This window comes from Musa acuminata, chromosome BXJ3-5, assembly GCF_036884655.1.
Source record: "Musa acuminata AAA Group cultivar baxijiao chromosome BXJ3-5, Cavendish_Baxijiao_AAA, whole genome shotgun sequence".
Classification (NCBI taxonomy): domain Eukaryota; kingdom Viridiplantae; phylum Streptophyta; class Magnoliopsida; order Zingiberales; family Musaceae; genus Musa; species Musa acuminata.
The window spans coordinates 4,266,503-4,278,488 of record NC_088353.1 but is presented as its reverse complement, the minus strand read 5'-3'; the positions used below and the strand labels follow the sequence as shown (position 1 = coordinate 4,278,488).

Here is an 11,986-nt window from a genome sequence, read left to right as displayed (position 1 = left end):
GAGAGAGAGAGAGAGGGGGGGGGGGGGGGGGGGAGAGGAGAGGGTACGGTAGATTTTAAATTCAAGATTATGGCTTTGCATTCCTCTCGATTCAATTCAATGGCCGGAGGAAGGGAAGCCAACAAACGAAAGCAGCAGTGGGGAAGGCAAGCACGTGTGCATCGATGGCTGCTGCTGTCTGCACTCGCCACACCCAACCACTCGATCGCCACGCCATATGATGTCGTTTACGGCGTCTTCTATCGACAAGCGCACGCAAGCCGGAGGGACAACTTATCGGGTCGGATTCGGGTCCGGAGTTTCGGTGTGCAATAAGAAGCCGATCCATTTAAATTATTCATATTAACATTAAGCAATTATATTCAATTCGATCGCATGTCAGAGACCAAAAATAAATCAGAATATTTATCTTTAATTATTTTCAACAACAAGAAAATAATATTATTTATTGTTATTTAATTATTTTATATAGTAAAAAAAAAGTTTTTTCATTAGCATATTATTATAGATAATAAGTGTCGAATCACTTAAATCAAATCGTAGGTCGATTAGTTATTATATAATTATTGATTTCTAAATTATTCGATCTTTTCTCCAATAAAAAAAATCTTATTTATATTAAAAAAATTACACATATGATGTTAAATTATTAATATATAACGCATTCCTAACCTATTTATTATGCTCTATTTGGCATCCACGAACAATACAAATCACAAAGATTTGTTGACCGACCAATTGATAGAATTCGGGTGGCTAAAATCTGATGAAATAGGGAATAAATGCATCCATAAATAGCGATGTACTATTGGATTCGGCATAGTACTTACCAATTTATGACACGATTGCTTTTTCCGCGTCATTAATGGTTCGACTTAAAGATGATTCCATTTGAATCGCCATTATGAAAGTTGAAGTTGTTTGACTTGTTTTTATGACTTTTAATAATCAAAGTTGAATCTATGCCGCTAATAAATGTTTTTAGCAAAAACTTTGTGCAGACTAATTATATTTTTTTTTCTCCCTAATAGTTGCTTATCTTTAGTATTTCAGTTAAAATATCCATATGTATTTATCTTAATATTATCAAATTAACTAACGAAAATATTAAAATAAAATATTAAAAAGATAATTTTAATATTTCAGTTAGTAACAACGGATGACATTGATGAAAACAAATGATGGTATCGTTGGAGTCTATAGACGACTATGGATAATGAGAGTGGTAACGAGAGAGATGAGGGTCACTCATCGAAGCTAATGTAATCGTCAAATGGTAATTTCGTCACTCTGCATATGCATCAGCGTCAATGCAGTAATCGAGCTATGAAAGGGATGCTCGACATCTATATCAGTATCGACGTAAATGCAAAGTGACATGACTCGATATCTACATCAACGATCATTTCGTTGTTCGACAACTATGTCGATACCGATACAGATGCAAAGCAGCAAAAGGATCGCTCAGTAATTATATAGACATCGACGCATATACAAAGTGACATTTAACTTTCGTTGTCATTCTTCTCATCTATAACAGTCATTTGTAGTCCCCAGTAATATCATTATACATCACTATTGATGTCATCCGTCATCATCAATTAAAATATTAAAATTATTTTATATTTTTATTAGTAAAATCGATAACATTACGATAAATGGTTCCGAATGCTTCATTTTAGTAATTATAAGGATATCAATATAATTTTTTAAAATATAAAATTTGAGATACTAAAAGTAACTCACTATTGAAGATAATAATAATAATAATAATAATAATAATAACTAATAAGCTCACGAACCAAACAGACTAATAACCTTAGCGAATATTAATTAATCTAAGCCATAAAAAAATTCGTAACTAATTATTATATTAGTACGACGACAGAGGATCGCATTCATTATAATATCTTGAAAAAGTTACATGCAATATCATGCATTTAATGATCTGATCATACGAGTGATAAGTGTCATATTTTAAGTTGGTAAACATTATGTATATTATTTAATATAAGAAAAATCACGATTCCGATGTATTTTTTTGTAATTTAGTATCCGACTAAAAAATATGATATATTGATCTAATATGTGATGATCATAATTTTATCCGTGTGTGAAGATAAAAAATATCTCTTACCACCACACGAATTCTAAGGATGTTTTCAATAATATATCATTATTCTTTTGATATTATAAAAAAGCATCAATGATAACATCTATTGACTTCTCTTTTCCTTATTTCTCCGTTCTTAGAGCCCATGAAACATCAAGTCATCGAGTTATCATCGGACATCATCTCTCAGTGGGCAAAGGACCGTGTCAGAAATGGTTGCTATTTTCGCTTCAATTAATCCGAATTCCTTCTCCTCTCTGAGTGCGTCCTCCATCAATGCCGATGGCGACCTTTCGCTCCATCGGAACAAGGGATTTTGTTCTGCACCACCTGACTCGAGAAAGAGAAACCGGGAGACGCCTCCGTTGCACTGGTGGTTCTGCATCTGTTCGTCCGGGGAGGAGCACACATGGGTTTTGGCTCCACACGGGATGCTTCCAAAGCTACAACAGCCCCATCACATCACCATGGACATGAAATTAAACTAGAATAAAATGGTCTTTTATGATGGGGAGGGAGGGAGACGTACGATGCGATTCGATTCGATTCGATTCGATTCCTCCCACTGTAACTTGACTTTTGTACACCCTCGTCGCTTTTTCTTTTTGATCTTTGCAAAGATTGAAGTCAAAAAAACCAAGTTTTATGCTCGTAAAATTGACCCGATGATCGCATATCAAATAGAGGATTCCGAATTGATGGATTTATTAGAATGATATAGCTTCTTGGCTGCTTCGATCCGGCACCAAATCCTGCCAAGACGATGCCCGGTGTGGTGTTGTTGCCTGGAAGCGGTGCACAAGCTTTCACAACAAGCGTTCAGCACTCTCAATTCCCTGGCAATTATTGTGAGGAACTGGTGGTGAAAGGACCGTTCGTTCATATTGAGCACAGTAGGATTAGACGCCTCGAGTGAGATGGCTGGGACTGGTAAGGCAGGAGGACGTGTGCACTGCAGCTCCTGGGATTCCGTGGAGGGCGAACGAGCTTGTGGTTTGTGTGCCGGGGTGAACGAGGAGGAGAAGCGAGGGGCGGGCGGGGGGTCGTCAAAAGGCGCGATTCCCGTGTCCGATATCGTGGTTTGGGGGTGGCTCGTCGGGACTCGGGATTTGGTCAAAAGCAAGGAGACGACACCCAGGAAGAAAGCGGACCGATCGATCGGGATCGTAATGGGGGCAGCCAATCTTATTCGAACTATAAGAAGGTTGAGGTGAGATTTCAAATCCTAATTCGACAAAACCTCAATCTTACACACACACATAGATATGAAACGACTAATCAACTAAAGAGCTACATGACTGAACTCCTAATTACATCTTTTATGTATCATTTGGCGTTACTTTTCTTAAACTAACCTCAGATCACACCTGATTAATATAGATGCTTAGGTGCAAGATCTATCAGGAAGTCATCCAATCATTTGCATGTTAGATAGCCATGTGGTGCACATCAACGATCCAATTCACCTAACACTAGCATTCCACGCACACGTCACATCATGGACCGAGCGGTGATCTACCTCTTTGTTGGTACATCTTCTCGAAAAGCAAATCAACCTTTTGTTGAGATCCTCTCCAGCTAATCACACATAAACTTGGCCTCAAGTTGGTCATCGGCCATGTGAACTAAATCCCTCGTTTTTCTTAGGCCTCGATTCTCTAAAGAGAGCTAAGTACTGAGTGCATGATTATAATGTTATTAACTGATGATTGTGTATTGGTCAGTTCAATCATATTGGCAGACGTATGTATAAAGAATATCTGATGCAGTTGTGATATGTTACATGTCAAGAGAGAGAAGAAGCCGATTGTAGTAAGCAGTGATCATTATTGAGTTGTATCACAGTTTAACAGAGAAGTGGATTTTGTTGTGGTGTCTCATAAAAATTCTTCCCAACAGGATTTTCCGGGTTTTAGGGAGTCTCTTTTGTTTGGATATAGATGAAGAAAGATAACATGGACTCAGCAGAAGAAGAAGAAGAAGAAGGCAAAGGCACATGCAACCACAATGATTAAATCAGAGGACATAAGAATCAAAATCCTACATAAAATACTTCTTTAAGTGGCATGTGATGATGAACTACGAAAATTATTGGCTTCTGGTAGATAGTATGCAAGAAAATTGTAGTCATCCAGATGGTTATTTAGAGCACAAGCAGTGGATGAGGACTGACTTAACTGTTAACTTACTTGGACTGTTCTTCACTTTACTTTTGGAAGACTACAAAGCAATGATACAAATGACAGCTTGTCGTTCTCCCAAAGTGTTCTTGTTGGTATGTGTTTGCTGCTTTCTGGGTTGGGAGCTCCTCTTTGGAGTACTTGTATCTGCCATAAAGTGGTCTCTTTAGCAAGGCAAACTAGTCCAATCCAGTCCAAAAGCCTGGTAGGCTACATAGCCTTTCATGATTGTACAGTACTGAATGCCACTTCTGCGGGTGGAGAGAAAGATTAGATGACAAAGTCCTTTTAAAGCTTTGGATTGTTTGCAGTGCCCACAACACAACAGCAGCCCACTGTGACAATGGCATGCATGTGTTATATTCGTGTTGATGCCTCGGCAAGAAGCTCAGCCATTCCTTCCTCACCGTTCTCGATCGGCACCCCCAACCCCAGTCACGTCTCTGTACTGCACGTAAAGCGAAAAGGAGAGGGAGCATGATGGCGGGAGGAGCCATCTATTGGTCTCCCACTCCGATGCCATGCCCACGAGCGGCCGAAGGGCGCAGCGCAGAGCCATGCGTGTCCCGTGCACAGCGTCTGCTTTGGCCGGAGATCATCATCGTCACTGTCGTCATCAGATCAAAGCAGCGTCGGCAACGTCCGACAGCATGATGGATGGTCAGTCTACAAGTCGACCGACTCATTGAGCTTGTCACAGATTTGAAGGCCTCGGAGGTCGGGAGAGAAGATACCACGGCCCTAGGAAAAGACTTTGACTCGAAATTAGTGTTTTATAAGATCCTCCTGCACGATCCGACCGTCCGTCCATTTGTTTTAGTTCTTCGAGATGATGTAGTTGACTTTCGTCGACCCTCGGTGGAACAATCTAGCTGTCGGCGTTGACTTAGTGCCGTAGAATAGTATACATTTTCTATAGCCGAGTCGAACTCCGCGCATGAATCGAACATATGAAGCCGGATCGAGATAGAGTGGGAATCCGCAGATGCGTGCAAGAACAACACTGTGGAATGCAGTCATCCCGGTTGCCACTGGTAAGTTTCTAAGGGGCCCATTTTGGGTCCACCTTCGAGGGCCTTAATAATTGGGTTGGGTCGGGCTTCGCTGGTGATCCGATTCATTGAGCAAATAGATCATTCCTGCCCCGAAATCCGACCCAAAGAGCTTGGCTTATGTTCTTTCCACATTAAATATATTAAATTAAATGCTCTTTAAAATACAACAAAGGCATCCATTAAGCATGCATGAATAAATAGTCAAAAAGCATTAATGGGAGATGCCTTTTCTTTATATCGCTCAACCGTCTCCATTTCACATTGCCGAAAGGCTGGTTGGCAACTCGCCCAATTCAATTGACCATGAAATCTAACGATTAAAATAACCAATGGTCGTACGCACTGCTATCAACGTCAGATTGGAACAACGCATTAAAATGGTTGGCGTGCAGTAATAATCCAAGTGTGATACTTGACGTGTTGATATGATAGTCAGCCATGGTGGTAGCTTTCAGCACATGGAACGACTTCTGGTGCTAAGACAGTCGTCGCCCGCCTCATCGGTGGATTTCACTGCGAGGCACAACGAAGAAGAGCTTGTGAAGGATCCTCGCTGTATCCACTCGGTGGCAGAGTCATGGAACCAGCTTTGACAGTCACGGCGGTTCGCTTTGCCGTCGATAAGTTGGTAACCCTCCTCGAAGAACAGTACAAAGCAGTCTCAGGTGTTCAAGGAAAGCTGAAGATCTTAGAGAGTTTGCATGAGCAGATTGACAACGTGCTCGAAGATGCCGAGTCGCGGCCCGTAATGGATCACGCCGTGAAGCCTTTGTTGCTGAAGCTCCGGGACATGGCCTGTAATATCGAAGACGTGTTGGATCTGTTCGACGCCGAAGCCAAGCGAAGGAGATCAGGAGCTCGGCTCTGCATGACGGTGCGTGATTTCTTCTCTCATAATAACCAAGTTCGGTTTCGATTCAAGATGAGTCGCAGTATCGAAGCAGTGACAACAAGACTGAATTCGATTTTGGTCGAGAAGACTCTTCTTTTAAGTTTAGCACAGGGCACCTCCAAGAGGCAGGCAGGCGGCGAGGACCGTCCAGTGACCCGCTCCCAGAATGCCTTCCGTGATGTGGGGAGAGGAAGGGAGACGGAGGAGATCGTTAACCTGTTGATAGATCATGAAAGCAAGGAGACGATCTCGGTCATCGCCATTGTCGGCATGGCGGGCTTGGGGAAGACGACACTTGCTCAGCTCGTTTTCAACGATGACAGGGTGAAATTTCATTTCAGCTTGACCATGTGGAAGGATGTAGGCCGTGACTTTAATCCAACAAAGCTGATGGAATCTATTCTAGAACTAGCTGCCGGAAATCCAATCAACATCTCAGAAACAGACTTAGTGCAAAGGGAGCTTCGAAGAGCATTAGCTGGGAAGAGATTTTTGCTTGTGCTTGATAATGTATGGAACGACGACCAATTGAAGTGGGAGGAATTGAGGGTTCTCTTGCAAGAATACGGAGCAAAAGGAAGTAAAATCGTGGTGACTACTCGTAGCCTGAAGGTCTCATCCATCATGGGATCATCGACTCCTCATCGATTACAACCTTTGTCTGACGATGCGTGCTGGTCTCTGTTTCGGATATTCGCTTTTGAAGATAGAGAAGAACGTCACAGCTTGGTAGAGATCGGCAAAGAGATTGTCAAGAAATGCGGAGGCGTGCCCCTGGCAGCCATAACTCTGGGGAGCCTACTGCGCTTCAAACGAGATGAAGTTGATTGGTTTTCGGTGCTGAACACTGAGATATGGCAGCTTAAGGAAGACGAAGACAGAATAATGGCTGCACTAAGGTTGAGCTACGACGATCTCGATCGACGGTCGAAGCAGTGCTTTGCATTCTGCTCCTTGTTCCCCAAGAATTCCCAGATGGAAACGGAGAACTTGGTCCAACTGTGGGTGGCGAACGGCATCATCCGACCAGGAAGAGGGTCAGACGTCGAATCAATTGGCAACGATGTCTTCCGCGATCTGCTACTGAGGTCATTCTTCCAAGAATGGAAGAAGGATGTCGACGGCCATGTCACCAGCTGCAAAATGCATGATCTCATGCACGACCTGGCACGATCAGTAGCTGGAGATGAATGCTGCAACCTCGGACATGATCAGGTAAACCACATCCAGAGCAGAACACGCCACGTGTTCGTGGACCAGCTCGCTTCCTCGAGCGTTTCCGAGGCCCTGTGCAAGCCGGAGTCGTTGCGCACACTGCTGTCGCAGAAAGATCATCTTACGGATGCCGACGTACTCCGCTGCATCTTCTCGAAATTGAAGCTCTTGCGGGTGTTAGATTTAGCTGCCAGTGACATCAAAAAGGTGCCGGAGTCGGTAGGCAAGCTGATACATTTGAGGTACCTCAACCTATCTAAAACATCCATTGCAGAGTTGCCTTGCTCCATAACACTCCTCCAAAATCTACAATATTTGATCCTGAGCCGAAGTAAGTTGCGAGAGCTACCGAAGAACTTGAGCGGCATGCAAAGCCTCAGGCATCTCGACATCAGTGGTTGTCCATTTTTGACTCGCATGCCCCGTAGGTTCTCACGACTCACCTCTCTCCAAAGATTATCGAACTATATAGTGGGGAAAAGAGATGGATGCTCGATTAGAGAACTCAAGGATTTGGACCTCCACGGTGATATAAACATCGAGTTCTATGTGAATGTGAGTAATGATTCTTGTGCCGGACAGAAGATACTGAACAATAAACAGCACCTCAAGTCCCTGAGATTGCATTGGGACGATGCCAGTTCTGATCACAACGTAGAGAACCTGCTTGATGATCTTTGTCCGCACGCAAGATTAAAGCGGTTGAGTATATCCAAGTACGGAGGTGTCAAACTCCCGACATGGTTGGCAGATTCACAGATACCGAATCTAGTTGAAGTTAAGCTGATCAACTGCAGAAACTGTGAGCGTATCCCTCAGTTTGGAAATCTGAAGTTTCTTACGGAGCTCCAGGTAAACGGAATGGAGAGCGTAAGCCGCATCCATGCTGATTTCTACGGTCATGGAGAGGTACAAGGCTTTCCCTCGCTCAAGCAGTTCTCCCTGTACAACATGCCTAATTTGGAGGAATGGTCAGGGACGGAAGCCCTCGAGCTGTTTCCTCGGCTGCACACGCTGACCATCGGAGAATGTCCTAAGTTGATGGCAATACCGAGGCTTCAAAGAATAGAACGGCTGGAGATGCAGAAATGCAATGGGAGCTTGCTATCGTCTCTTGGAGCTCTAACCTCCCTCTCTTCTCTTCTGGTGGACAGAATTCTGGGCATCACTTTTCCTGTTGGCTTGTTTCAGAACCTCGCTTCCTTGAGGAGATTGAACATCACCGACTGCACGGAGCTAGAGTCTCTTCCCGTGGATGAGATGCAGCACCTTACGGCCCTTCAGCACTTGACTATCTCCGGCTGCAAGAACTTGAGATCCTTCCCACTGAATGTTGAACGCCTGAGAGCTCTTCAAAGCCTGAATCTCCGCTACTGTATCAACCTAGGCTCGCTGCCGGAGGGCCTACACAGCCTTACTTCTCTCGGGTCCTTGAGGGTGGTCAGCTGCCGGAGTGTGACAACGCAGCCGGAAGTGATCATACGGAGCTTGAACTCGGTGCGTGAGCTGTTCGAAGCAGAGATTTGCTGCAGCAAGGTGAATTTGTCTGGACGACTGCAAGACCTTGGGACGCTTCGGATGTTGAGGATATTTGGCGGACACTCCATGCGTCCAGTCTCGGCGACGGTGTTGGCTGCTACGACGTTGAGCATTTGCTGCTGCGAGGAATTGAGCTCGTTGATGTCGAGAACGCCATCAGGAGTGCTAGAAGATGTAGCAATAGAAGATTGTTCGAGCCTGACGGCTTTACCGGATTGGCTTACAGAGCTCCGATCGCTTCGATACCTATCCATCCACAACTGTCCGGAATTAGCGTCTCTGCCGAGAGTATTACTTGATCTCCGTCCTCGGCAGGGACTATGGATTGAAGGCTGCCCACGACTGCAGATATGATGTCAAAGAGAGGCAGCCAAAGAGAGGATTTAGGGAGAAAGAAGATTGATTTAGGAACTAACATGCCACTGAAATTTCTATCGGAGAAAACTCTCCACCTTAATTGTCATGCACACAAACATTACCTGAAGCCCATTTATACTGGTAAAAGGATTTCATCACAAAGATCAACATGCAAACAGTCAATGTCATTTCAAGCAAAATGCCTGAAACCAAGCATTTAGTATCATAGATGCTAACCAAATCCCACAAGCATCATATACATAGCACAATGAGTACCGGACAACTTAAAGGTTTAATACTGTATATAAAACAACCAAACACAAACGGAACATTCAAAATCATCAGACCAAAAGGACCTACCTACAAGAAGAGTCAGTAAACACACAAGTCCATAGTTTTCTTTTCACAAAAGGGGTGAGCAAGAGAGGAAGCATCTAAAGAGCAGAAGGGCAACTTTTCCATGCATGGAGATGTCTATGCTACATCTGATACCGATAGACACAAAAAAGAAGAGGCTAAAGGAGAAAGGAAGCCCTTTCCAAAATTGCTTCCTCCACAGATCACCTTGCTCCTATTCACTCCTCGTCCTCTTCTTCCTGCAGCATGATTTAGTAAGATTCCAAAAGAACAGAATTTAGCGAGGGAAAAACAATAATAAGAACAGTTTAAGATCCCACTAGCTTCTTCAATGGTAAATTGAAATATTGAAAAGAAAAAACCTCTTCATTTCCATCTTCGTCATCTTCCACTTCAGATTTAGACTTATCAGACCCCTCTTCCTCGACTTCCTCCTCAGCACTTGCATTTCCACCAGAACTCTCAGACTAATGCAGATAGACAAATAACAGTGTCAATTAAATGTCTAATCATCAATAATCCTCCAACATCTGGGCACTTATAAAAGAATACATACATAAATATATACATACATATACATATATATATATACATACATACATATATACATAAAATCAAAGAAGAAACTTCTAAATCATTAGAGAAAAGAGAAATACCTGCTTCTTATCAAATGAAGCAATGATCTTCTCGTATTCAGCCTTCCTCTTGGCTGCCTTAGCTACATATGGGGCTTTTTCCTTCGTGTTTTTTTTTGGTATAGTGAAAAGACACAATTATTAATCTCAAGAAAAAAATTAAATCCTTCCCCTACAGAAGGGATTAGTAAAACCCCAAATCCATTGTTCAAATACGAGAGATGACTTACGGACTCAGACATGGATTTCCATTTATCTCCACAAGCCTTGCTAACCTGTAGCAATGATCATCAAAGAGAGATAGTATGTGATAATTGGGTTTTTCCTATCTAATATAAAAACGCAGAATACTGATACATAAAGTGGAGAGAATAACTTACCACGGAGACTTTCTTGTTTTCAGGGTGCTTCTCCTGGAATGTCTTCCTAAACTCCTCCCTTCAAAACAAAACACGAAAAGGTAGGAAAAATTGCCAAAGAAGGTGGTTAAAGCAACAGAAGAACAAAACTTTAAAGGCGCACATGAAGATGAAGAAGGCGCTGGGAGGCCTCTTGGGCCTGTTGGCATCCTTGGCGGCTTTCCTCCCTCTCTTTGCCTTCTTATCCACCTTGCCGGCCGCCTTCCTCTTCCCTGCCACCCTACAAAAATCACCCAGGAGCGCCTGCCGCTTCAGGATCTTCGGCAACCCCAGACATCACCCAAAAATACGGCAAAACAAATCCGGAAACGGCAAGAACGACAGAAAACAAGAACAAAGTGCGAGAGAGAAAGGGCTCACTTGGTGTCGTCCTTGCTCGACGCCGCGGCCTTCGATTTGCCTCCTCTCATGGCGACGCTGCAAAGGAACGCGGTCGATCAAGTGAGAAACCAGAAGAAACGGGTTGCAAAAGGTGAAAATAGATCATTTTTGTTACCTTAGGGTTAGGGTTGTGAAAGGGGAAAGTGCAGTGGTACTCGAGGTTTGGGCGAAATCGAAAATTTTGGTCGATCGGAGTGGATTATAAGGGGTGCATTAGGCGGGATTCTCAAAAAATATCTTGGTCCATTCGTTGTATCCGTTGGCGAATTAACTGATCTTTTAATTAATGCTCGCCACACTGGTAGCCGAGGCGGGTAGGAATAAGAGTGTTCTGACCGTGCCACGTTTTAGTGACCAGACAAATGGACTCGAGTTGAGCCCTCCTATCTCGACACAGCCTGGTCTAATCGTGACCCGATTAAGCCGACGAGTCGTAGCTCGACCTACCACCTATTCTTGAGTTCTCTTATTGTAAAGGATCCAATTCAAATCTCCTATTTCAATTGTTCGTTCAATTATCTCATATCAATAGGCGATTGGGAGGCGGGAAAAAAAAGAAGGAATTTTAATATAAAATTGAGCTAGAGATTAATCTTATATTGCTAAAGGACTAAAAGATTTAGGTGATCCATTGTTTATATATTGTATCGGTGTCTAATTAGAGAAATCAAATGTGTATTAATACCTATTTTCTATCCTCTACCATTTATCTTCAAGTCAGGAGAAAAATTATGGAATTTATAATTAATAGGCATTATATCTTAAAATTATACGAGCATGGCCTTATATCCTTGTTGAATAACTTCTTGGCGAAAAAAGATTTGAAATAGTTTTTTAATAGAA

General features: G+C 42.9%; 2 protein-coding genes across 2 annotated transcripts; one reads left to right on the top strand and one right to left on the bottom strand.

The window, feature by feature from the left end:
* Positions 1-5,617: 5,617 nt before the first annotated feature.
* LOC103984535 (putative disease resistance protein RGA1) lies at positions 5,618-9,457 on the top strand. Its single transcript, XM_009402049.3, has one exon. The coding sequence runs from the start codon at positions 5,926-5,928 to the stop codon at positions 9,346-9,348; it is 3,423 nt and encodes a 1,140-aa protein (XP_009400324.2). The 5' UTR covers positions 5,618-5,925; the 3' UTR covers positions 9,349-9,457.
* A 127-nt stretch (positions 9,458-9,584) lies between these two features.
* Positions 9,585-11,380, bottom strand: LOC103984536 (DNA-binding protein MNB1B). Its single transcript, XM_009402050.3, has 8 exons — positions 11,259-11,380; positions 11,123-11,179; positions 10,866-10,982; positions 10,724-10,781; positions 10,574-10,618; positions 10,365-10,445; positions 10,071-10,175; positions 9,585-9,947 (listed from the first exon to the last, which is right to left on the bottom strand). Exons 2-8 carry the CDS (start codon positions 11,170-11,172, stop codon positions 9,927-9,929), a joined length of 477 nt encoding a protein of 158 aa, XP_009400325.2. The 5' UTR covers positions 11,173-11,179; positions 11,259-11,380; the 3' UTR covers positions 9,585-9,926.
* Between the last annotated feature and the right edge of the window lie 606 nt (positions 11,381-11,986).

Bases quoted from the DNA above. Each gene is read 5' to 3' on its own strand.
- LOC103984535 (XM_009402049.3), top strand. From the start codon at position 5,926: ATGGAACCAGCTTTGACAGTCACGGCGGTTCGCTTTGCCGTCGATAAG.
- LOC103984536 (XM_009402050.3), bottom strand. From the start codon at position 11,172: ATGAGAGGAGGCAAATCGAAGGCCGCGGCGTCGAGCAAGGACGACACC. The intron at 10,782-10,865 runs GTGCGCCTTTAA...TTTGTTTTGAAG, and splicing joins AGCGCCTTCTTCATCTTCAT to GGAGGAGTTTAGGAAGACAT. The intron at 10,176-10,364 runs GTATTTCTCTTT...TATCTGCATTAG, and splicing joins CTTCATTTGATAAGAAGCAG to TCTGAGAGTTCTGGTGGAAA.